General features: G+C 52.4%; 1 protein-coding gene across 9 annotated transcripts in view; it reads left to right on the forward strand.

The window, feature by feature from the left end:
* The window catches only part of PTPRS (protein tyrosine phosphatase receptor type S), a 166838-nt gene that overhangs the window by 118359 nt on the left and 23750 nt on the right, over positions 1–24729 (forward strand). For 5 of the 9 annotated variants that reach the window (XM_051810457.1, XM_051810465.1, XM_051810456.1 and 2 more), the window contains 14 exons: positions 511–1092; positions 1973–2106; positions 2264–2408; positions 8307–8612; positions 10622–10815; positions 11245–11271; positions 13125–13242; positions 16613–17203; positions 17892–17989; positions 18671–18924; positions 19324–19417; positions 19626–19841; positions 22297–22454; positions 23422–23433. In XM_051810457.1, coding sequence (XP_051666417.1) covers positions 511–1092; positions 1973–2106; positions 2264–2408; positions 8307–8612; positions 10622–10815; positions 11245–11271; positions 13125–13242; positions 16613–17203; positions 17892–17989; positions 18671–18924; positions 19324–19417; positions 19626–19841; positions 22297–22454; positions 23422–23433 — 2929 coding nt within the window. The remainder of the gene's footprint in view (positions 1–510; positions 1093–1972; positions 2107–2263; positions 2409–8306; positions 8613–10621; positions 10816–11244; positions 11272–13124; positions 13243–16612; positions 17204–17891; positions 17990–18670; positions 18925–19323; positions 19418–19625; positions 19842–22296; positions 22455–23421; positions 23434–24729) is intronic. The other 4 variants (XM_051810458.1, XM_051810460.1, XM_051810461.1 and 1 more) reach the window with 3 other exon arrangements.

Below are 24729 nucleotides of genomic sequence, written 5' to 3' on the forward strand. Positions count from 1 at the left end.
CATCGTGCAGTCCCCAACAAGCTCCAAGGGGACTCGTCTGGCTGAGGGAGAGGGAGATGAGTATTAACACACCTTTGTGGCTTCAGAGGAAGCACTCCCAGAATTTATGGGGTTTGTTCTGAGGAGCTCAGCCCACGCTGTGCCGCTGCCTCCTGCTGAAGAGGGGGAGGTTCAGCAGTGGCAGAGCCATTCGGAACATCTGAGTGTGTGCTGGGAAGGAGCTCCTGCGAAGCTGCTTCCCTTCCCTGCCATGTGAGCCGGCGGATGTGCAGCTGAAGTCTGAGCTAATGATTCCAGATGTTTAGCTGAACGCCTTCCCTTTGATGGAGCAGTTTAAGGAGGATAATAGAGTGTATAACTAGGTTCATAATATTCCAGCAGCACTCTCCCGAGCTGCCGTGATTGGTGCTGTGCCTCCGGCTCCCGCAGCCCTAACCAGCCCAATTAGGCACCATTTCAGCATTTGTGTTTGTTTTTTTTTTTTAAATGCCTGTTCTTCCTGATTCTCAGCACTTCCCAAGGCTCCCGGGACTCCAATGGTGACAGAGACAACAGCAACAAGTATCACCATCACCTGGGACTCTGGAAACCCAGACCCCGTGTCCTACTATGTCATTGAATACAAGTCTAAAAGCCAGGACGGGCCGTACCAGATCAAGGAGGACATCACCACCACGCGCTACAGCATCGGGGGGCTCAGCCCCAACTCCGAGTACGAGATCTGGGTCTCTGCAGTCAACAGCATCGGGCAGGGGCCTCCCAGCGAGTCGGTGGTCACTCGTACTGGGGAACAAGCTCCTGCCAGTGCCCCCCGGAACGTGCAGGGCCGGATGCTGAGCAGCACCACCATGATCATCCAGTGGGAGGAGCCGGTGGAGCCCAACGGGCAGATCCGCGGCTACCGCGTGTACTACACCATGGAGCCCGACCAGCCCGTCAGCAACTGGCAGAAGCACAACGTGGACGACAGCCTGCTGACCACGGTGGGCAGCCTGCTCGAGGATGAGACCTACACCGTGCGGGTCCTGGCCTTCACCTCCGTGGGAGACGGGCCCCTCTCCGACCCCATCCAGGTTAAGACGCAGCAGGGAGGTGAGCGCCTGTGTCACTGCCCTGGGATGCAGGAAGGAGAGGTGTTGGTTGGGTTTGGAGGTTTAGATTAGGTGTTGGGAAGAAATTCTTTGGCTGTGAGGGTGGGGAGGCCCTGGCACAGGTTGCCCAGGGGAGCTGTGGCTACCCCATCCCTGGAAGTGTCCAAGGCCAGGTTGGACAGGGCTTGGAGCAACCTGGGCTGGTGGAAGGTGTCTCTGCCCATGACAGGGGGTGGCACTGGAAGATCTTTGAGGTCCCTTCCAACCAAAGCCTTTTTATAACTCTAAATGTCTTTAATAGACCTTAAACCACTCACTACCCAGGCAGTGGTAACATTTGACTCTCCCTGAAGTACCCAGAAACTACTTTGTCAGAGATGAGTGGGAAACGAGCCTTTTTTGACTCTTTTCTGCAAGAGGAACAAAACAAAGCCCTAATTGTCACAGCAGATGTGCTGAGCTGCAAACACGAGGTGTTTTATCAAAGGCTGTCACCCAACATTCTTTTCAGTGCTTATGGCATGGGGTGCTGATGAGGAAACCCTGCATCCTCCTGGGCTTCCTACTTCCAGAATCGTGTAATACTGGGAATTAATGTGAAGGGCTGTGTTCCACACTGCCGAGAAAGAGGAATATGATCCAGTGGGACACTTCATCTCCAGCAGCTCTGCACATGCTGGAGTCCTGCAGTGGGATTTAACTCCACTGCTTTAGAGGCAGGACCTGCCCACACTGCAGTGTGGCATTTTGCTGCTGACGTGCTCTTCCCACACAGGCTTTGAAGAAGAGAGGGCAGGAGCCTTCTAATTAGCCAAGCTAATGTGTTTCCTCCCGTTTCTTATCTTGCCTCCTCGGCCCCATCCGCTCCTTCTCCGTGCCAGTTCCTGGGCAGCCGATGAACTTCCGAGCAGATGCCAAGACCGAGACAAGCATCGTGCTGACGTGGAGCCCTCCACGCCAGGAGATCATAGTGAAGTACGAGCTCCTCTATAAGGAAGGAGACCACAGCAAGGAGGTGAGTCCAGAGAGGGGCAAGGCTGCGGCTGGGGAGCATCCCAGCCCCTCTATTCCCAGCGAGAGGGGAGCAGGGCAGGAGTCTCTGGGCAGGGTTCACCTCTGCTCCTTTTTGTTTGGTTTTACTTCTTTTTCTCTTCCCGCCTCGCCCACCTCAGGTGCTGAAGAACTTCGAGCCGACGACCTCCTTCACCGTGGAAGGCCTGAAGCCCAACACTGAGTATGTCTTCCGGCTGGCCGCCCGCTCGGCTCTGGGCCTGGGGGCCTTCACCCCGGAGGTCCGAGAGCGCACCTTGCAGTCTAGTAGGTGTCTCTCCTTTTCCCACCCTTCTCTGAGGGGACGACAGTCAGGGAGCCAGAGATGGTGGGCACAGGGGTACGGAGCTGGGGGGGGGATGTTGACAGTGCTGCGGTTTCGCTGCGGGGATGGGTGAGGGGGGGACACCCTTTGGGACCTGCTCCCTTCTGTCTCGCTTTGCTGGTCCAGGTAGCTGAGATGTGAGCGAGGAGCATTTTGGGGGGTGGTGGGGGGCCGGGTAGCGCCATCCCCGTGGGGTGGGAGCAGCGAGGGGCTCGTGGTGCTGAGCATGCTCAGGGAGGACAGGACCCACCAGCCTGTCCCCACGCAGCCCGAGCAGCAGCCGTCGGGAAGGGGGGCACAGGCAATGGAGCAGGGAGATGGTGGGGAGTCAGAGGGAGAGGAGAAAGGGAGGTGATATTCCCAAGTCCAACGTTTTCACCACCCTTTGGGGAAGCAGTCCTCGTGCTCTTTTCCGTGAGCAACTCCACAGCTGTGGGGAGGAAGATCTGCTGGCCCAGTGAGTGCTGGGAATGGTCCTGTTTGGGCTCTGGCAGAGTGGGAGAAAGGAGTCATGTGGAGGCAGGGAGGGGGGATATTGATGATACCAGGGTGGAGTGTATGCAACAAAACGTGCTGGTTTTAGTTTAATGGATTGTCTCCCTTTGCTGTTGCCCCGGGGACAATAACCCTGGATGGCAATATTTCAACCTGGGCTTTTCACAGATCTTTGCTTTTAAATGAGGTGTTTTTTCACTGCATGAGTGGCTGTGGCAGCTGTTCTTTGTGTTTTCTGTCTCCTCTCATCTCTACTAAATCACTCCGCTGCAGTTTGGAGTAGCCGGGAGCAGAACTAACTCAGAAATGGCTCTGGTCACCAGTGTGAGGAGGGAGAGCACCCACTCCCATCCCTCAGAGTCCCTAACAAGGGGGAACAGCAGGCTCTGGGCTTGGCTTTTTAATTGTCACATCCTGCTGTCTCTCTCTTTCCCCTTCTCCTTCTCTTTCTGTCCTCTGAGGAGTGGGAAGAAAGGGGAGTCTGTTTCTGCACAGACAGAATTCCTCACTGGGGCTTTCTCAGGCCTCCACTCCATTCAAAGATTTTTGTTTTCTTCTTTCCTTCAAATGTTTTTCCCCTTTTTTCCTTCTCTTTTTTTTTTCTCCATACTCTCTCTGCGTTTCATAGGAAAATCCTTTCCTGACTCTGCTGCACATCTGCTGGTTCTGATCCCAGTGTGGTACTGTCAGAGGGAGCATCACTGTGGGATGGGGGAAATGAACTGAAAAGACCTGAAAAATAAGTGTTAAACTTACACTCTGCTTCTGTTTTCCAAGGGGTTTCTCTCCTTGAGATCTGTGGGGATGGGAGGAAAAGAGGGTCTGGGATTTGTTCTTTCTGGTTCAGTAAAACAGGCTGGAAGAAGGGTGTGGGAGCTGATGGCAGTAGGGCTTAGTGATGCTGAAAATTTGTCCCTAAAGGGTGAGGAGAAGGGGATCTGGGAAAGGGGAAGGCTTTGGGGCTTTTTCTAACTTGGCACCTGCCCAGAACAGGGCCGGGTTTCTCTCTCTGTAGCTCAGCTTTCATAGGGAGAGTTCCATTAATTTAACGCTCTTAAGAACATCAGCTGGGAGCTGTCAGTGTCCTGTAACACGGTGAAACATTTTTTCCTGGCTGGCTGTTGGAGGAACGAGTCAATTCTCCCTGGTCCAGGCGGCATCCTTCGGCTCACAGACCTTCTGGCTCGGGACAGGCTTTTGTGTCTTCCCTCCGCAGCTCCTTTTCCGTTCAGCTCCTCCTTGGCCCGCTCCATGCCTCTTCTTTCTTTTCTCTTCTGCTCTCTGCTTGCCTGCCTGCATGCTCTGCAGCCTGATGAACCTGCTCTCTCTGTCTGTCCCTTGCTGGGTGATGTCACACCACGATGGCATCTTGCCCCTGGAATGCCAGATCCCCCTCCCGGCCCCCTCGCTGCTCCCCCCTCCCCGCATGTTGCAGCCCCCTGCACTGCACCCCCTCCCTGCACCTCCCTGTCAGGGTGGCTCCTCCTGAGCATCATAACCAAAGTAAAATCCATTAAACTAAAGGTAAAGTATCTTTTTCTTCTTGAAGTAGCTGGGTTTTAACTCTTCAAGTACCAGAGACGTAGAGTGTAAAGCAAATTAACAGAACTCTCATGGCTGGAAGAAGCTGGTTTGCCCTTTCTGATTAGCCGTGACCTTCCCAGGGCTCCCTGGCAACTCTTCCTGCTTGGAAATTTCGGGGTGAAAAGCGTGGGCAGCAGACAGGGGTGGCAGGGTGGGTGCTGTGAGGCTGCCTGTGCAGGTGTAGAGGAACAATGGGGCTTTCTCACCCTCTGTTCCTGCCTAAGAAAGGATGTTCCCTCCCCCCCATTAGCTCTGCTCTCCTTCCCGTCCCCCTTCCTCACAGTACATGAAGTGAATGAAACTTATCCAAAGTCTATGGTACCTAAAGGGTTAAAAAACATGATATATTGTACAAGGTCAGTAAGGGTCATTCTTGTGGCTTGGACAGTCAACTTTAAAGCATGTAAAAGATGCAGCTCAGGTGAGTAACTGGCTGGTCTCAAGCAGATTCACAAATACAGTCCACCCTGTTGCTGCAGGCTCACCCACGGGTGTGTGGCTCTGCACACACTCACAGATGTCCTGGAGCCCATGGGAGGGTGGGGAGGGATCCCAAAATGCTGTCTGCTGGTTAAAACAGGCCAGCAGACAAAGGTGGTGCTCTCCTCGCTGGGGGCTCCTGCCCGTGCCGCGGCTCCCTGTCCAGCGAAGGGGCTGGTTACAGATGTGAACTCGCAGCCCCCAGTTTGGGCTGTGGCTCTTGGCCTCCTGCAGCAGCTCCCCGGGTCCCCGTGCTGTCCCCACGTCTCCAGGGTCACACAGGTTGGGCTGGATTGTGAAGGAATCACAGTGCCATGAGCTCCCCGGGCGCGTCTCCAGCCTCAGCCAGCACTGGGCGGCTCCTTCCCTCCAGTGCTGCGGGCGATGAGAGTGACGGGGAGGGGGCCCGGGGGGAACCTGGGCCTTCTCCCATATCACCCCCCCCAACCCCTCCTTTTTGACCAGAGAAAGTGCAAACCATCCCAAAAGGAGGCCTCACCTCAGGGCCTCTCGGTAGGTCCCTGTGCTGGAGTAGAGGGTGAGTGAGCAGCGAGACACGCGCAGCAGCTGCGGTGCAGTGACCCCAGGGCCGGCTGGAGCTGAGCTCTGCTCGCTGGGGCTTTCAGAATGAGGTTCAGGATGGAAGGGTAGGTCAGGTCAGACCCTCTCTGCAGTGGGTTTCTCGGCTGTGGTGGCTTTGGCTGCTGTGAGTAAGAGAGGTGGATTTGAATATGACCAGCCTCTGCTGGGGAGGAAAAAAAAGAAGGGAATGGCATCCTGGCAGCAGTGGGAGAGGGCTCAGCCTTTCCCTCCATATCTTGAAACGGACTTGAGTTGGTTCTGGGGTGTGGGAGGAGCAGTGACCTCTGTTCTGGGTAAGGTGCTGCATCAATCCTGGCAGATGGAGAGAGCCACAGGGAAGGAGATCCATCAGTGGGAATGTGCCACCCTGCTCCCTGCTCTCTGTGCTGATAGCTTAGCAAAAGAGATCAGATTGGGGTCCAAAATTGCCATTTCTGCAATAGCTGAGGTTCTGCTGGCAGGGGGAGGACTCAGGATGACTAGTCATGGGCAGAGTGGCATTTTAAAAGCCAGTCATGTGCAGAAACCCACCAGGAGCTTGGTCTGGCCTCGTAGCTCAGTTCCTCTTGCTCTCTTGTAAGAAAGTCTTATAAGTTAGCAGTTGAAGCGTGGAAGGTAGGTAAACAGACTGGGAATGTTCTGGAAGGAGTCACTTTTTATATCAGTATTATTTTATTATTATGATTTTCTTTCTGATTTTTTTTTGTTTCAAATTACTAGCCTGATTTATGTTTTATTTTCCAGTTTGTTCCTTTTGGTTTTGTTCATTTGACATATTCTGTGTTATTTTGTGTGGCCAGCCATGGCTGGGGCACTCAGCCTCCTCACTGGGAGTTGCTGAGGAGAAGGGGGTCATTCTGCCAGGTTAAAGACAGAAACAAAGCATAGAAATAGGAGGAAAATACCCCAAATATCCTGCTGGGCAGGGTGCTCAGACTGCAGAGGAAGGAGTATCTTTGCCCTTTCTGCAAACCCACTTCCCTCTGTCTTGTGGAGGAATGTGGAAAATGTGTGGCTCTCACTCCAGTGCAAACTGGCCAAAGGATTCAGCAGAGTCCTCAAGGCAAATTGGGCCTAAAGATCTGCTTGTGACTCAGGATGGAGGTACAAGGTTTGAAAACAACCGTTCCTCAGTTAAAGAGCTTTTTGTTAAATAAAAAGCATCAGAGGAATGAGGAGTTGTGACCAGCTTTTATCCACTGCTTCTTCCAGGTGATACTTGGGGGGCTTGTAAGCTCGCCCCAGTTTCTGGCAGTGTCTGCAGAGAGTTAAAAGCTCTTTATTGCAGTTGGGTGAGATTGGATTTATAGATTTGCCTCGAAAATGGATCACACTGTGCTTCCCCAGGCTGATTGATTGTCATTAGGGATGGACAGAAGTGTGATCTAATCCCTGGAGGTGTCCAAGGTCAGGCTGGACAGGGCTTGGAGCAACCTGGTCTAGTGGAAGATGTCCCTGCCCATGGCAGGGGGTGGAACTGGATGAACTTTGGGGCCCTTCCGACTCAAACCATCCTGAGATTCCATGAATTCCCCCAAGTGCCCAGGCTCAGGTTGGAGTACAGAAGTGACAGACCCTTTGTCCAGACTTTGCCAAGGTCTCAGACCTGTGGCATCTCCATTAACAAACCCACATTTCCTGCAGCTCTCCTGTACCTCAGGCACAGCCCTGCACCAAGAGCTGGAGCTTCCACCTCCCCCACCTCCTCACCACCCTTAGCCAGGTGTCTGCTGCCACCCTGAGAAGGTGGCTGGGCAGGGCCACACTTCCCAATGTTTCCTCACAGGATGAACAGGAGCTGTGTAGGGCCACCCTTCCCGAGGTGCCCTCCTGGGATGTTCAGAAACACCCTGGTGTAGTTCAGGCAGTGGGAGTTGGACCTACTGCTGCTTTGGAAAATCCCACTTGGTGCCTGAATACCTCACCAAACCCCACTGCCTCCCTCCTTCTGCAAGTGTTTTCTCCAAACCCTCCTCTCTGAACACACCATGGGCTCATTGCTTGGCAGTGTCCTGGGCATTCCCACCGTGGGATTTGGCCTCCTCCAGTCTGTGGACAACTAATCGCTTCCATCTGGAGGTACAAACTCTTAAATTTAAGCCTCCTGGCAAAAGATTTGCTTTTCTTACCTAATTTTCACAGATCCCTTCAAAGAAATTCAAGATGCCAGAGACTGAGGTTGGAAAAAAGTACTTTCCCAGCCAGGGCAGGATTTGCCAGACTGATGTAAAACAGGGAGCCAAAGGAAAGGGCTTTTATAGGATGCAGCTGGGTGCTTAGTTTGTGCCAGCCATGCTCAGTGGAAGCAGCAGGACCCCTCTTGGCGAGCCCACTTGCTGCTTTAGTCCTTTGCTTTGCACCATTTCAGTTTTGATGCCCCATTTAATTTCCGTTGGCTTTTTTTTTTTTTTTAAAAAAACAAACCCTCTTCGTTTCAAAAAAAAAAAAAAGGCGACAACAACGACAACAACAAAAAAAAAGCTCTCTCCTCTTTTAATTTTATCTTCCTAAACCAAATTTTCGTACGTTTTATTTTAGATTTTTTTGTTACCATTTTTTCCTTTTTTTTTTCTTTTACCTTTCCCATCTTTTGTTTGTTTTTTTTTTCCCCCCCTTCCTCCTCCTCCTCCTCCTCCTCCTCCTCCTCTTTTTTTTCCCCCTTCTCCCCCCCTCCTGAATTTTCCCCCCCCCCCTCGTAGAACCGTCTGCCCCCCCTCAAGATGTAAAATGTGTCAGCACACGATCCACCGCCATTCTGGTAAGTTGGCGGCCGCCTCCGGCCGAGAGCCAGAACGGCGTCCTGGCTGGATACAGCGTCTACTATCGAGCGCTGGACTCGGAGGACACGGAGCTTAAGGAGGTGAATGATATCCCCCCAACCACCAGTCAGATCCTTCTGGAGTCCCTGGAGAAGTGGACGGAGTACCGCGTCACGGTGGTGGCTCACACGGAGGTGGGGCCGGGCCCGGAGAGCTCGCCGGTTATCGTCCGCACGGATGAAGATGGTAATTGAGCTTCTTCTGGGTTTCACCCCCCCCCTCCCCGAGTCCCCTGGGGAATTCGTGGCCCTGGAGGGGGCTGTTCCTGTGCCAGCAAGTCCCTTCCCATGGCTCAGGTCCCTTCTCATGGCTCCGGTCCCTTCCCATGGTTCAAGTCCCTTCTTACGCCTCCTGTGCTGTGAGACCAAAGCTGGAGGGGGATCACACCCAACCTCCGGTCCCCAGCGGGCCCCTTACTTTGTGTTGGCACACCAGGCAGACCCAGAGGAGGTGTTAAAGTCCTTTGCCCCTGCAGGATGTAGCACTGGTGAAGCTGTTAGTGCCGTGGCAATAGATGGGTAGCTGGTGATGCCCCAGGGAGGTTGGGACCACTGGGGTGATGAACATAAAGCTGTGAGTTGCCCTTTGCTGCCATCTCCCCGAGCCCTCTGAGCACTGGGGTCTGGAGGGTTGTCCTGCCCTGCTTTAGGGCATTTCTCAGACTTCTGGGGGGCTTTTTTAACATCCAGCTGCACCACTGTCCCTGAAAAGATGCCCTTACTGAGCCAGGATCAGCTGAGGCAGCAAGGCACCAGAATCAGAGGAGACTGCTGCTGCCAGAAACTGGTTTCATAGAATCATAGTACGTCCTGAGTTGGAAGGGATCCACAAGGATCATCCAAGTCCAGCTCCTGATCCTGCACAGCACAGCCCCAAGAATCCCACCCTGTGCCCCAGAGCACGTTTTAAAATATTAAGAGTTCTTCCCACACATTCCCTGTTACTGGCTCCTCCTTAAGTCAAAGTTTTGGTTAGTAGTAGAAAGGAGGAATCTGTTAAAGTTTCCAGAAACCTTCAGTGACAACAGGTCAGTGGCCCCACTCAGAGACTTGAATTTCCCTGGTATTTCTACAATAAAATAAAACCAGGAAAAAGCAGGAATGTGTGCATGAAGGGAGAGGAGCACCCTCCCTGTGAGGGTAGGACCTCAGGTAATATAGGCCAAGTAAATAACATAAGGAAATCTCAAACTTCTCAGGTGTTCTTCCTCTGTCCCAAATCAAAAGAATTTATAAAAAAGCATCAGGTTTGTCCTCAATGTTGATCCTGTTTCTCTGAGCCTCTGCCCACACCCAACTGGACCCTCCCAAAGGAAGTGGGGTGTTCTTGCAGATTAAGCTCTCACACCCTGTGTTGTAGTTGTCACTATTATTATTGTTATTATTTCCAAAAAATCAGCCCAAATTCTATCCAAGACATCTTTTGTTTGCTGTCCTGAGATTCTGCAGTGGTTATAAGCCACCTGCCCTGCCTGAGAGAATAGGGAGCTCCACGGGCAAGTCCCTCTCCTGATCCTCTCCACCCTGACCTCCCATGGGCAGGACCACAGCTTTCCTGGCTTGTTAGAAACTGCCTTTGCCCTTGGAATGAGATCTGGAACTGTATTGGTTCCTTCCATCTGAGCAAACTGGGCACAAAGGAGCCTGTGGAAGGATGGCTGGATGATGAGGTGGACCTGTTCCCTCCAGACCTCCAAGCCACGCATATTAGGTCCCCTAGAGCTTCTTCCCTGTTTCACTGGGTAGGACTGGTGATGGATGATGAGATATCTGGTTGGTTGGGTCTCCCCCTCCTAGTTTGGTAGGTCTCCCCTTCTTAGTTTGGTACGTCTCCTCCTCCTGGTTTGGTAGGTCTCCCCTTCCTACTTTGATAGGTCTCCTCCTCCTAGTTTGGTTGGTCTCCTCCTCCTAGTTGGGTAGGTCTCCTCCTCCTGGTTTGGTAGGTCTCCCATTCCTAGTTGGGTAGGTCTCCCCATCCTACTTTGGTAGGTCTCCCCATCCTACTTTGGTAGGTTTCCTCCTCCTGGTTGGGTAGGTCTCCCCATCCTACTTTGGTAGGTCTCCCCTTCCTAGTTGGGTAGTTTCCCCCTTGTCTCTGGGCTGCAGATTCAGGCTGTGCATGTCCCGTAGGTGCAGTGACAGGCTCCAGCCAGAAATCCCTGAGTGACTGTTTCCCCTTCCTTCCCTTCCTCGCAGTGCCCAGTGCACCACCTCGGAAAGTGGAGGTGGAGGTCCTGAACTCAACTGCAATCCAAGTGTTCTGGCGCTCTCCAGTCCAGAACCGCCAGCACGGCCAGATCCGGGGATACCAGGTGCACTATGTCCGGATGGAGAACGGAGAGGCCCGGGGGCTGCCCCAGATCAAGGACATCATGCTGGCTGATGCCCAGGTAAGGACCCACCTGCTCCAATCTCCTCTGGAATCCTTGAGGGGGTGGGTGCTGCGGCTGCCGTGTCTCATCCCGAGCACCGTAACTGGAGAAGGCAGATGAGAACCTGTGACAAGGTCTGTGTTGTCTCTCTGCAGTTCATTTGTGCTCCCAGGCAATAGTTACTTGGAAGAGTATGAACTGCTGTCCCAGCGCTGAACTAAATATCATCCGTCCTCCCCGGGTCTGGGAATTTTTTTAATTCAGGCAGAGGCCACAGTGGAATCTACTAATTTTTCCCACTCTACTTCTTCCTTCATGCTGGCCTGGTAACTTCTGACCTTGTGTGGCTGCTTGCTCAGGGACTCCTTCCTCATGCTGTGTCTCTGTCTTTCCCTTCTTTCCCCTCTTGTATTCTCACGTGCCAAACCTCTCTTGTTCTCTGCCCAGTGGGAAACAGATGACACTGCTGAATATGTAAGTAAACCAGTAAAAATCCTCTCCCATCCTGGTTCTGTCCCTTCCCTTCTCCCACTTCCTGTTGTGGTGTGATATTTTCCTTTTCCTTTATTTTTTTTGCAGTGCCTGTGTGCCTGTTTTAGAGCCCGTTGGTGGTGTTCCCATGCATTGTCCCCACCCTGTCACTATGATCTGTGACCCTCTGTGATCGTGTCGTTTGTCAGCACGCTGCAATCCCACAGGGTTTTCCCTTTGGCTCCAGAGGAAAGATGGATCTGCTGCTCCTCCATGGGGAAGCAGATGGGATCTTGAATTTTTGGACTGCCTTGAACATGTCAGTATCCTAAAATGGTTTGGGTTGGAAGGGACCTTAAAGACCATCTTGTTCCACTCCCTGCCATGGGCAGGGACACCTTCCACTAGACAAGGGTGCTCATGTGGGCTGGTCTGCAACACCTCTGTGTCTGGAAAAGATAGTTAGGCTGGGAAGCACTGGGAATTCATAATCCATGAGTCATGAGCTGTAAACAAACAGGGCATAAACAAACACTTTGTGCCCTGAAAGGGCCAAGATTCTTAAAAACTCATTGATACAAAGCACTGAATCCCTATTGGTGCTTTTACTTGTAAGTACCTTAAAATCAGCCTGGCTGTTTGGCATTTGCTATTTCTGCTAAAATGATAAATGTTTTCCATAATCTTGCAGCTACAAAGCAGCAAGAGAAAGCATTTCCTCCTTGGAATGACAGGGTCCTAAGATAACACATGACTAAACTGACTGTATTTGTGTCTCCTGGAGATTGCCAAGTGCCCTACAGAAGCGAGGGGGCCTCTTATTTTTGTGATGGAGAAACTGAGTCTCCTGAAAGGCAAAGCCCCTTGCCTAAAATCTTAATAAAACTCAGTGGCAGGTGTGAAAGCAGAACAAGTTCTTGACTTCCAGAAGACGGACCTGTCCCTGCATCCTACAGCTTCCAGACCCATTGATCAAAATCCCACAGTTCTGAAGTTCTGCCGTTCCACTCCCCGCTCATCTTTGGGGAAATAGTTATTTTCAGGACTAACAAATTCTTCCCAAGTGCTGCCCTGAGATTTAATATCAAAAGCATGAAGGGGTGGTAGAGGAAAGCCATAAAAATGCACAGTATTCCCATCTCCCTCCTTTCCGAGGCCTTGGGGAAAACCCTGCTGCATGTGCTGTCATCCTGTTTGATTTAGCACGGGTGTTCCTTTTCCAACACAGCCCTTTGAAGGGCTGGGTCCCTCCTGGAGAAGGGCTGTTCTTCAGGCCAGTGTTCCAACAAAAGCTCCTGGGAGCCAGGTGTGGGAAGGCTGATAGAGGATGGGAAGGAGGGGGTGGGATTTAGGAGGGAGCTTTAGTGGGCGAGCTGAAAACGTTGTCTTGCACTTTACGTTCAAGCAATCCCTTTAATATTGTGAAGGCATTAAAAATATCTCTGAGGAGAGAAGAGAGGGGGTAATGGTGAAAAAAATGTAATCTCCCTGAAACCTCTGAGCCCTCCTCTGAGGCTGCACAGTGGAGAGGAAAGCTTTGAAGGGAGCGGCGGCGTTTGGATGCTGAAGTGGTTTGTGTAGAAACAGGGAATGTGTGAGAGGTAGATCTGGAGAACGCCTTGAACAAGGCCCTGTAGAGCCAGGCTGTGTTCACAGAGGTGTGTGTGCCTCATCCTGTGGCTCTCACTCTCCTACCAGTTCCCACAGCTCTAGTCGCCCCAGAGTGTCTCGTGCTTTCGGATTCAATGTTTTCCTGCATGCTGGAAAAGGGCTGAGACTCCTGCAAGGAGGAGAGATCTACCCGTGTGTGTGGACCCGAATACTGACAGGATTTTCCTTTGGAATCTTGCAAACAGGAAATGGTCATTGCTGGGCTCCAGCCAGAGACTTCATATTCCATCACCGTCGCCGCCTACACCATGAAGGGAGATGGTGCTCGCAGCAAGCCCAAGGTGGTCACCACCAAGGGTGCAGGTGAGAGCCTTTTCCTGAACCACTGGCATTCATCCCTTTCCTAAAGCCAAGGTGCTCTTTTCTCCAGGCTCACCTTCTTTTCTCCCACTCCCTTCTTGAAGGACAGACTTGCAATAAGTGCCGTGCTGCCCCAAATTAATTCCAGCAAAGCACAAACCCCTTCGTTCCTCACGTGCAGCCCTCACCAGATGTCACAGTTTTCTGCCCAGTGCTGCAGGAAGCCCAGGCACACCCAGAAATGCAACAGGGGATGAATTCATCACTTTTAATTCTGTAACTTCCAGTGCACCAGCAGTAGAGACACTGCCTGGTGTGACACTGGAGGGACTGTGTAGCTACGCTGGGGCCAGGAGAGGCAGAGCTCTGCTGTTGTGGTGGGGACTTGCAAAGATCTGAAGAGCAGCAGGAGACAGTGGTGGTTTGTCCTCCCACTCTTCTCTTCTGGCATCATGTCTGAATATACATCCCCTGTGTTCAGGACTAGCAGAGGGAGAAGTAGTGACAGTATTGACCTTTCCTGGCTCACATTTCGGGGACCTGGGCTCTGCCTGCACATACCCAGGTTCATCCCTCCTTTGACCTTCCTGGCACAGTCCCTGCCAGCCTCAGTACAGACACTGGTGCCAAGCCAGGATGGCAGGGCCTGAACAGAGGAATGACAAAGGGCAGCAGGGTGCCCCTTGCTCCCCCAAACAGCTGTGCAGCAGGCAGAAAGGACAGGTACACACATCACCTGCCCTCACAGCATCTGGGGGTTCTGCTCTCATGACTTAAACCCCTGCTCTGCTTTGCAAGCAGGGCTTTGTGCAGTGAAGGAAGACCTGGAGCTGTCCCTCACCCAGCCCATCTCTTGTTGGACTGTGGTTACCTTCTTTCATTCCATTTTGCTCATGCTCTTTCTTTTTTTCCTGCTTTCAAGTGAGGGCTTTCTCCTCTTTACACTTCTCTATCTGTAACTTCCCAACCCTGATAATCTGTTTATTCACTTCTTGGTTCTGGAGCTGTTGTCTTCACCTTGCCCATAGCAGCTGCATAAACTGACATCATCCCTTGTTTCTGGGAGAACACTGCTGTGCCTCTGCAGGCATTTAAGGCCTCTGCCAGCACTGCAGAATTAAGCTGGAAACCTCTGTCCATGCTCCAGAGGCAGCTCAGACACTCAGCCCAGTGTGCAGGACAGAGAGCTCGGGAGCCCTTCCTGGAACACACAGGGCTGGAGCTGCCAGTGTCCTCCCTGTTCTTGCCTTTTCCCTGCCCTGACTCACATCCCCATCTCATTTCATGTCCTTGTTTAGACAAGTGGGTGGGATTTCAGCCTTTCTCTCCCCTCCTGCCTCCCCTGCCCAGTTCAGAGACTGGTTCTCAGGAGAGGGAGGTTGCTTTCCAGGACACAGCTCCTGCAGGTGTCACCTTTGGTGCCAGCCCTCAGGCTCCTGTGCTCACCCCTTGCAGTGTCACTGTGCTGTGAGAAGCCTTTTGCTTCACTCACCCTCTTCTCCTTCCCCTCCAGCCATGCCCATGTTTCTCCTCACTAGTTCTCTCCTTTCCTTCTTCCCAAAGCTCTCCAGCCTTTCCATTTTCCTCTCTCAGAGCCTTTCTCTCTGCCTTGCTCCCTTGTCAGTCTCTCTTGTCACCCTCCCTCATCTCTCCCCATTAGGATTTGCAGTGCAGGTGATCTGTCACAGAGAGATGTTTTCTCCAGCACAGCAGCTATTACCCAAAACTCAATTTCCCCCAATCTGAAATAGCTATTTAAAAAAAAAAAATCTTCCAAATGGCTCTGTAACATTCTTACCTTCTTTGCAGTGTTGAGTCAATACACCTTCTGTGAGGAGAGATTTCTTTCTTTATCATTCAGGGCTGGGGGCTGAATTTAAATACAGTAATACATCCAATTTTCTCCTTTACTGTCCAAACCAATAGCAAAATAAAACACTTCCCCCCACTGCGCTTTCTTTTCACCTTCCTTCCAAACAATATTTGTTGTGCAGATGTAATACTTTCAGGCTCAGCTGATTATAGTAACATTTGTGATAAAAACTGAAACATAAAGGTAATGGTGTTGTTTTTCTCTTTAATGTGTTCCTTGGGCATTCCCAAGGGAGGAGGCTGCCTCTCCCAGCTCCTTGCCTAGCCATCCTTTGGCAGTTTGGAAGGAGTAAAGCATTTGTTTCAGAGACAGACCTTCATCCTCGTGTTCAGGTGTCAGTGGAGGCATCAGACAGAAGGGGTTCCCCAGTTTTTCCCTGTCAGGACCCTGCATCCTTCGCTGCTCCCTCTGTCAGCCACTCCCGCATTCCAACCCTCACCCCTCAGCTGGGCTTAAGCTGGGAGAGCAGGATGGGGTCCCTCCCAACTCCATTCTTCCTTCTCCTGCCCGACCAGGAGAAACACCAAGGCGGAGAGGAGGGAATTATGTCTCTAATAGTGGAGCTGAGTGTCAATGACGCGTGAGCTGCTGGAATTAATGCTCTGCTTTCTCCGCCTTCGGGAACCTCTGGGCCTGCACGTGTCGTTTAACTGTGGCTGTGGGCTTGCTTGGCAGTCAGGCAGTGCCAGGGCTCATTAGGCAGAGACATGGCACTGCTGAGCTCCCCCAAATCCCCCCAAATGCGGAGGAGCTCCCTGACAGGTTAAGGAGGAGCTCGCTGGAAACACCCCAGCACTTGGAGGGCTTCTCACTTCCTCCAGAGGAGAAAAACCACACAGAGGGAGCAGCAGCTCTCCCTGCCCTCTGCCTTGCACAGATTTTGGGCTCTGTTTCCACTCTCTGTGCTTCCTTCTGTACCCAACTGGGCAATGAGCTGCCTGCCAGCCTCGCTGAGCTGGCCCTGTGCCTGCTGCTCGGGACCTGGGGCTGCCCAGACTTCCTTCCCCATCCTTCATTACTTCACCCTCAGCTGCTCTGGACTTCCCAGCCTGAGCCAATCTGTTCCAGTCTCTTTCTGCATGAGTTGGGCTGTGTAATAGAGAGAGAGAGAAAAAGGACAGGAGTTTGGGGACTCCAGGTTTGTTCTTCCCTGCTCTGGGAAGCAACTGGGACAGGAGGCTGGGAGTCAGGACTCCTGAGTTTGTTCTTCCCAGCAGTGGGAGGGTGTGTGGTCCAGGAATACGGGAGGAGCTGTGCACATCTTTCCATCCTGAGCACAGGAGAGAAAATAAATCCAGAAATGTGTCAGTACCTCACAGCTGACATGTTGGCAGTGCTCCTCATTTCCTAAACCGGATAGACACCATCCACCTGCACAGGGTGGGTGAGAGCAGCTTGTGTTACACGGGAACACCCTATGGCACACAGAGCCCAGCTGGAACATTGCCACTCTCCCCTTGTCCCACCTTTGGCTGAAGGTGTCTCTCTTCTCTCTCCTAGTCCCAGGAAAGCCCATCCTGTCTGTGCACCAGACAGAGGAGAACACTCTCCTGGTGAAGTGGGAGCCTCCGTTGGACGCGGAAGGCCAGGTGTTGGGCTACCGGCTCCAGTTTGGCCGCAAGGACGTCGACCCTCTGGCCACCTTGGAGTTCTCGGCGCTGGAGGATAAGTACACGGCTCCCAGCATCCACAAGGGCGCCACGTACGTGTTCAAGCTGGCCGTGAAAAGCCGGGCTGGCTTCGGGGAGGAAGCTGTGCAGGAACTCACCACTCCCGAAGACATCCCCAAGGGTTACCCCCAAATCCTCGAGGCGAGCAACGTCACTGCCATGTCGGTGCAGTTCGGCTGGCTGCCCCCCGTGCTGGCCGAGCGCAACGGAGCCATCGTCAAATACACCGTGGCCTACCGGGAAGCCGGTTCTCCCGGCAACCTGCTGGAGAAAGACCTGCCCCCCTCCCCAGAGAACTCGTACACCCTCAACGGCCTCAAACCCAACACCGCCTATGATGTTAAAATCCGTGCTCACACCAGTAAAGGCCCCGGGCCCTACAGCCCGACCGTCCAGTATCGGACGTTCCAGCTGGATCAAGGTAGGACTTACCGGTTTCTCCTCCCTCTCTCCCCTTGTATCCGGGGCTGGTGCCGGGAGGCAAGAGAGCTGGAGAGGTCAGGCCAGGCTCAGCCAGGCTCGTGAGTAAATGCAAAGCATTGTGGTGTCACACTCAGTCCCTCCGCTCCTCTCTGCCTTGTGCCAGGTAAGTCCCTTTTACCACTTTCTTCTAAGTTAAGTCCGGACACCTTCTGTCACTGGCACCTGGAGGGGGGGGCCAGTCGCTACACACAGGTGGGAAGAGCCTTTTCTTCAGCTTTTGCAAACAGCCAAAATTAAAGAGAAAACTAAAAAAAAAAAAAACCAACAAAAAACCACCACACTCAGACCGTGAGCTGGGATGGGTTTCCTCACCTGAGCATGCTCAGCCAGCCAGCACCTCGTTCCTGCAGCAGCCACCCAGGCCCAAAAGTGTGGGGGCAAAGCCACAGGCCCTCCCTGGGGTTAGGCAAGGGAACAGGGAGCACTGGGAGATGGACCTTGGCAAAACTCAAGCACAGTGTGGAGGAGGGAACAATCCCTTCCATTCCGGCAGCCGCAGCCAGACCCAGCCTGGCAGAGCCCTCTTCCAGCGCCTGACATTCTCTTCCTTCTCTTTCCTGCTCTTCCTTCCCTCTGCTGCCTTTTCTTCTCCTTTCTCCCCTTCCTCCTCACTTTTTTCTCCGCAGTTTTACCCAAAAACTTCAAGGTGAAGATGGTGACAAAGACATCCGTCCTTTTGAGCTGGGAGTTCCCTGAGAACTACAACTCTCCTACCCCATACAAGGCAAGTGGAATTCAGGAGTCAGATCTGTGTTTCTTCCCAGTTTCCTGGAAATCTTGTCTTTTGGGTTGAATAAGAAGTTGTAAGAGGCAAGAATTCTGGATTCCTGCCTCAGATATGGGCAGGTAATGGTTGATCACTACCTCAAGGAAGTGGGCTGAAAATCAGGGCTGTTGGGTTGCATTCCCATCTCTGTTACCAAATCTTCGCTTCCCCAGACAAGTTACTTTTCGGTCAGGAAGAATTTCCTCATGAAAAGGGTTGTTAAACTTTGGAAGAGGCTGAACAGGGAGGTTTGGAGTCCCCATCCTTGGAGGTGTCCAAGGAATGACTGGGCATGGCACTCAGTGCTCTGGGCTGGATGACAAGGTGGGGATCAGTCACAGCTTGGACTCGATGATCTTGGAGGTCTTTTCCAACCTAAATAATAATTTTTCCATTTTCCATATTCATTTCTGGATAAAAACTGCTCTTCCCAGAGGAATCTGAAGGCTTTGACCTGCATCTGCCTCGTGCAGTGGGCACAAGAGATCAAGAGCTCCCCACTCAAACGCTTCTGTTCTCTGGCACAGCTGAGTGCCCTGTGATCCCTGCAAACCAAAGGAATGGGGAGGAAAGGGAAGGAGTTTGGCTGTTTGAGCAGTATCAGCCTTGCTCATGGGACAACCTCTTCCCCTCCCACAGATCCAGTACAACGGGCTGCACGTGGACGTGGACGGACGCACCACCAAGAAACTCATCACCCACCTGAGGCCCCGCACCTTCTACAACTTCGTGCTGATGAACCAGGGCAACAGCATGGGGGGGCTGCAGCAGAACGTTGCTGCCTGGACTGCTGCTGACATGTTGTCCAAGAAGCCAGAGGTGACCCACAAGCCTGATGCCGATGGCAACGTGGTGGTGATTCTCCCTGATGTGAAGAGCTCTGTGCCTGTCCAGTAGGTCCCTGTTAAACTGCTGGTTGGGGGGGTGCTCAGTTCATGTTTTGGGGTTCAGCCCTGATGGCTGGAGGCCACAGTACAAACCCACGAGTGTTCCCTCCATTTTCAGCCTTTTCCTGACTCTTGCCTTTTGGGGGTGCTTCCCAGAGCTAAGAGGGAAAGCCAAAGAAATGCAAAAGGAACACATAAGGGAGACATGGGGGGGGGGCACTGATTCCAGCTCCTTCCAGGAATAACAATTCTGCTAAATTAAAAATAAGGGGCTTGCTGGGTTGAGCCAGTGGGGCAGTTTGGGCAAACCTACATCAGTGTGTGCACTCTCTTCTTCTGTGGCTTGTGGAAGGAGATTAATTCCTTCTGTTCCTTCTATTTCTTCTGATTATTCCCAACTCTTAGGGCTTTCTACATTGTGGTGGTGCCCCTGAGGAAGTCCCGGGGAGGACAGTTCCTCAACCCCTTGGGCAGCCCTGAGGAGATGGACCTGGAGGAGGTGAGTGTGGGTGAAACCAGAGCCAGCTGTGGGGAGAGAGCAAGCATCTGTAAGGGGTGGGATGGTGAGCTGAGAGCTGGGAAGGGACCTTTGGGGTTCCTGCTCCCCACATTCAGAGTAGCCAAGGTGTGGGCAGTCTGGGAGGGATGGATTGGCTCTCCTTGCCACTCCCTTCTTGGGGTTCAGAGCGTTCCTCTGCCTCCTGCAGCTGGTTCAGGACATTGCCAGGCTCCGGCGCCGCAGCCTCCGTCACTCCCGACAGCTGGACTTCCCCAAGCCCTACATCGCTGCCCGGTTCCGCTCCCTGCCCTCCCACTTCATCCTGGGGGACATGAAACACTACGACAACTTTGAGAACAGAGCCCTGGAGCCGGGGCAGAAATATGTCATCTTCATCCTGGCAGTGCTGCAGGAACCTGAGGCCGTAAGTTGTCCCGCTCTGCTCCGCACTGGTGAGGCCTCACCCTGAGTATTGTGGCAGTTTTGGTCACCATAATATAAGAAAGATATTAACCTCTTAGAGAGTGTCCAAAGGAGGCAACGGGGATGGGGAAGGGCCTTGATTTGAAGCCATGTGAGGACACTGAGGGCACTTGGTCTTTTCAGCTGGAGAAGAGGAGACTGAGGGGAGACCTCACTGCAGTTACAACTTCCTGGGCAGGGGCAGAGGAGGGGCAGGCACTGATCTCTGCTCTGTGGGGACCAGGGACAGGACCCAGGGAATGGCCTGGAGCTGTGTCAGGGCAGGGTTATGTTGGATCTCAGGAAAAGGTTCTTCCCCCAGAGGGTGGTTGGGCACTGCCCAGGCTCCCCAGGGCAGTGGGCACAGCCCCAAGGCCGCCAGAGCTTAAGGAGTGCTTGGATGATCCTCTGGGGCACAGGGTGTGACTCTGGGGGATGGTCCTGTGCAGGGCTGAGGGTTGGAGTTGATGATCCTTGTGGGTCCCTTCCAACTCAGCATATTCTGTGATTCTGTGAAGTGCTGCCTGCTTTCCCCTGCCCTCTCCAGATCCTTGTGCCCCTCATCCCCATCATGGACCAGAGGCAGCAGCTGCTCCCATGGCAGCTGCCAGCAGCCCTGCTGCCCTCCTGGCATTCCCCAGAACTTTCTCCCAGCAGATCCTTCAGGTTTTTATTTTGTAAAGACCTTCCACTCCAGCTGTGAAGCTTTTGGATGTGGCTCTTGGAACTGTTGGTGCTTGTGCTTGTGGCTGCATTACACAAACATGCTCTTCCAAGCAGCCAGGCCAATGGCACAGGCAGCTCTGATTTTCCCAGTCTTCCTGGGCAGGACTTGTATACTTGTGGCTACAAATTGGAGTCCAGAATGTGCAGGAACACTGAACTGTCCCCTCAGGACTTACACTCGAGTTCAGAGAGCCCTGGGTCAGACTCCTTTTCCTTTAAAGGCTGTCCTTTAATTCCTCAGAACGATGACCCCAAACATCCCGCTCTGGGAGCACATCACACCCCCTGGTCATTGCTAAATTTCCCACCACACACAAAGGGGAGTTTTTTTTTTATGGAAAACTACATGTGCTCTCTACCACTGCAACATTGCTGCTGCTTTCACTGGGGCTGTGTTTGGCTTTATGAAAACAACTGTTTTAATATTTACCTGCCTCCTCCCTCCTGCACAATGGCAAACAGCCTAATGCTCTGTTGTTCTTAAATCCCCCTGTGGAATTGTAGCAGGGAGCTATTGGAAATTAAGGGTTTTCAGAGGGTTTTTTCCCCAATAAATATTTGGTTGTGTACTTGATATTAAAGGCTTAGGCTGACACGCTTCTGAATGGGTTTCTCAATCGGATTACTGCAGCTTGTGGTAATTTCTGCTTTAGAACAAGGTGCTGCAGACTCTCTCTCACAGCAGCCTGGATCCACAGCAGTTCCCAAGTATGGAGCAGTATTTCAGTCTGCTCAGGGCTGATGGAGTTCAAGGACTCAGAGCCACTGTTCTTGTCCTGTCCCTGGCTCCTCTCCCAAACCAGCCATGCCAGCTCCTCTGTGCAGTTTGGTTTCTGGAGTTTCTCTGTAAGGTGGGAATGCATCCTCCCTGGAATGGGCAGATTGCAGTGCTCTTGAGAACAAGCAATGCCCTTTAGTCAAGATTCTATTCCTCTGATTCTCCTCAAGAGCCCAGTTCACTGCAGAGGGAACAGAACATACTGCATTTTATTAATTTGTATTTAATTGTGGGGGGTGGTTTTTTTCAGTCACCAGACCAAGCGTTAATTCTTGTTTTAATCCCTTCCCTCTCGCTCTGTAATCCCATCTGACTGTCAAAATCCAGATGGTTACATGAGAGCTTGGAAAAAGTTTTTGGTTTTTTGTGGCAATGGCAAGGGCCCAGAGATGTGGTGAAACAGAGGCACAGCCAACTGGTTCTCTGAAAGCACCTTCCTGGCTGCAGCATGAGGGGAGCCACAGGCCCAAAGCAGGCTAGAGTTCACATGAGTGTGATCCTTCAGTGTTCTGTGTCACCTGGAGCACTGTAGGATGAAGATACCCTGTCCTATGATTCTTCCCCCTGAGGGAAACTGGAACAGGCTCCCCAGGGCAGTGGCCACGGCCCCAAGGCTGCCAGAGCTCCAGGAACATTTGGACAACGCTCTGAGGGACAGGGTGGGATTGTTGGGGTGTCTGTGCAGGGCCTGGAGTTGGACTGATGATCCTTGGGGGTCCCTTCTAGCTCAGGATATTCCATGATATGGATGCTCACAGAGAATGGCCTTTTCTCTGTTATTATTTGGTTTGTGCTGCAGAGAGCTCACATCCTCTCTAGCAATTCCTCCTGTGGAATTCTGTGTGCTTGCCTGCTGTTCTCAGTCCCCATTCCACCTCTGAGCTCTGCTCCACCACCTTTCCCTGTCTTCCAGACCTTTGCTGCAAGTCCCTTCTCCGACCCCATCCAGCTGGACAACCCTGACCCGCAGCCCATCATCGATGGAGAGGAGGGGCTGATCTGGGTCATCGGGCCCGTGCTGGCCGTGGTCTTCATCATCTGCATCGTCATCGCCATCCTGCTCTACAAAAAGTAAGAGCTGCTCATTGCCCAGATCCCAGACCCTGCTGAGTGTCCCCAGCCCTGGTCCCTGAAGGGAATGTCCTCCCTGGTCCTGCTGTGGTCAGCTGAGGGAAATCCTTCCACTGGAGAGAGGAGCCCTGAGGCACAACGGAATGGAAGGGTGTGCCTGGCACAGGAGGATTTAGCAGTGGGTTGCAGGGACTTGCTGCTTCAGAATCTACCTTGTGGCACTCTCAGGAAACCCGTGCTTGTCTCACAGACACGTGTGCAATGAGTGTGTCAGGACTCTTGCCTGCCTCCTCCAGAATTGCTGCTCACAGCCTCAGGCCCCCCTTTCTCTGTGTGTGGGCACAGTGAGGGGGATGCAGAGAAGGCATCTTTGACCTTCTGTGGCTCAGCAGAGACCTCCCCTCCTCTCGAACTGGTTTTCTGCTGGAATTGGGAGACAAGAGCAGGGTGTGAGTATGCAGGAGAGAGGAGGGAACAACCCCTTTCCCTTGGCTTTCTGAGCAGCTCGTGGCATGTGGATGAGAACTGGGGGTCCCTTGAACACACACAGGCCTCACTGTGCAGTAGAAGGGGACAGGAAGGGAAGCAGAAGCTGAGCAAAATAAATGATGGCAGCAGTGGCCAACACCAGGAAGTCCTTAGCTGGGACATCTCATACCCAGAGTGGAGGGAGCTCTCCTAACCCAGCTCCATCTTTGATCTGCACAGGTGTGTTCACTTATGCACGTGGGTGTGTCCTCTGCAGCCCAGCAGGTGTGAAGCTGCTCTGGGCTCAGGGACTCAGGAGACACCTTGTTGGTGCCCATTAGCTCTGATCTAATTGGGTGATCTTTGCTGGGCCCACCTTCCCACCTGTGCTGCCAGGGTTAGAGCTGAGCAAATGCTTCCCCTTTTCCTCTGCAAGTCCTTTCTAACCTGAACATTTGTCTTGTCTTGTCTTCTCTCCACTTACTGCTTTCCTGGACAGCAAGCCAGACAGGTAAGAGCACCAGATTTGCCATTTATTCAGGTTCTTTCTTGCTGTGTGTTAAGCAGTGTTTGCTGTCTGTGGTGATGGGGCTTTTTTGGTGCAATTCCTACCCTTAGATCTGTTCTTACAGAAAGCCTGTCTCAGGCTAGCATGGGACTGTGTTTGAATTGGGGCAGAAAAAGGAAAGCAAGCCCAGCTTTCTCCTGCTTGTCCATTGCTAAATGTAACAACCCTTTCTCAGGCTGAGCAGCAGGGCCAGTAAACAGCTCATAAAGTGGTGGGTTAATGGAGCAGAGAAACTCTCATTTGTGTGGCAGTCAGAGGTGAAAGTGGGTTTTCTCCGTGTCTGGCTGCTCCATGCAGGCTGTCCCTGAGCTACTGGAACTCGAACTGGAAGCAGAATCTCACCAGCTGAGCTGTCCTCACCCCACTGCAGAAACTGCTCTTGCCCTCTCAGCCAAGGGCTTCTAACAGAGTCTGTTTATGACTGCAGAAATGAGACTTATTTCCAACCATTTCCAAGACTGGGAGAGCTTTCATTGGAAGTGACTGAGGGGTTCAGTCCATGAACTATTTACAGCAGTTTGAGAACTGCAGCAAAAATAAACTGCTCCTGAACTGCAAAGTGGTGTCATTCCAAAATGCTGCCCCATGCAGTGCTGGCAGGGCTCATGCCACTTCTTCTGGCTATTAATGACATCAAGAGACAGCTAAAAATGTCCTGAATATCTTCCCCTCTGCCTAAGCAGTTGCCATTACTGCTGCAGGCAGATTACTGGAGGCTTCTGTGCACCCTAAGCAGGAGAGGTGAGAGCTCCACAGCCACCTTACTGGAGGGGCTGGGACCACATTCCCAAGCCTCAGGGTGTGGGTCCATGTTCTCTGCTCACTGGAGAAGTTCTGCTCCCACAGTTCATAACTGTTCCCTTGCCAGAGGTTATCACATCTTTAGATCAACACTGGGCTTTTGCTTCCAAATTCTTTTCAAGGAGAATGAGCCAGGTCAGCAAAGACTTTTCAACTGCCTCAGCTAACCTAACCCATTTGGAGTAAAATATATTAGGAAGCACTTCCATGTGGAGCTCAGCTGGCAGGTTGGAGCAGGCTTTGGGTTCTGGCAAGGAGGTGAGGTGGATCTCAGCAGGCACAGCTGTGCTGGGAGAGGATGTGTCTACACTGTTGAACCCAGATTTTTAAGGTTCTGCAGTTCAAAAACGATTGAAAACTGCTGCTCTGACTTCTCTGTCTGCAGCAAGGCAGCTCTGAGAGCTCCTAAAGCAGCCAACAGCAATATCAGTGCTTTGT

This window comes from Manacus candei, unplaced genomic scaffold (assembly GCF_025592945.1).
Source record: "Manacus candei isolate 608988 ecotype Guabito, Panama unplaced genomic scaffold, ASM2559294v1 h1tg000078l, whole genome shotgun sequence".
NCBI classification, from domain to species: domain Eukaryota; kingdom Metazoa; phylum Chordata; class Aves; order Passeriformes; family Pipridae; genus Manacus; species Manacus candei.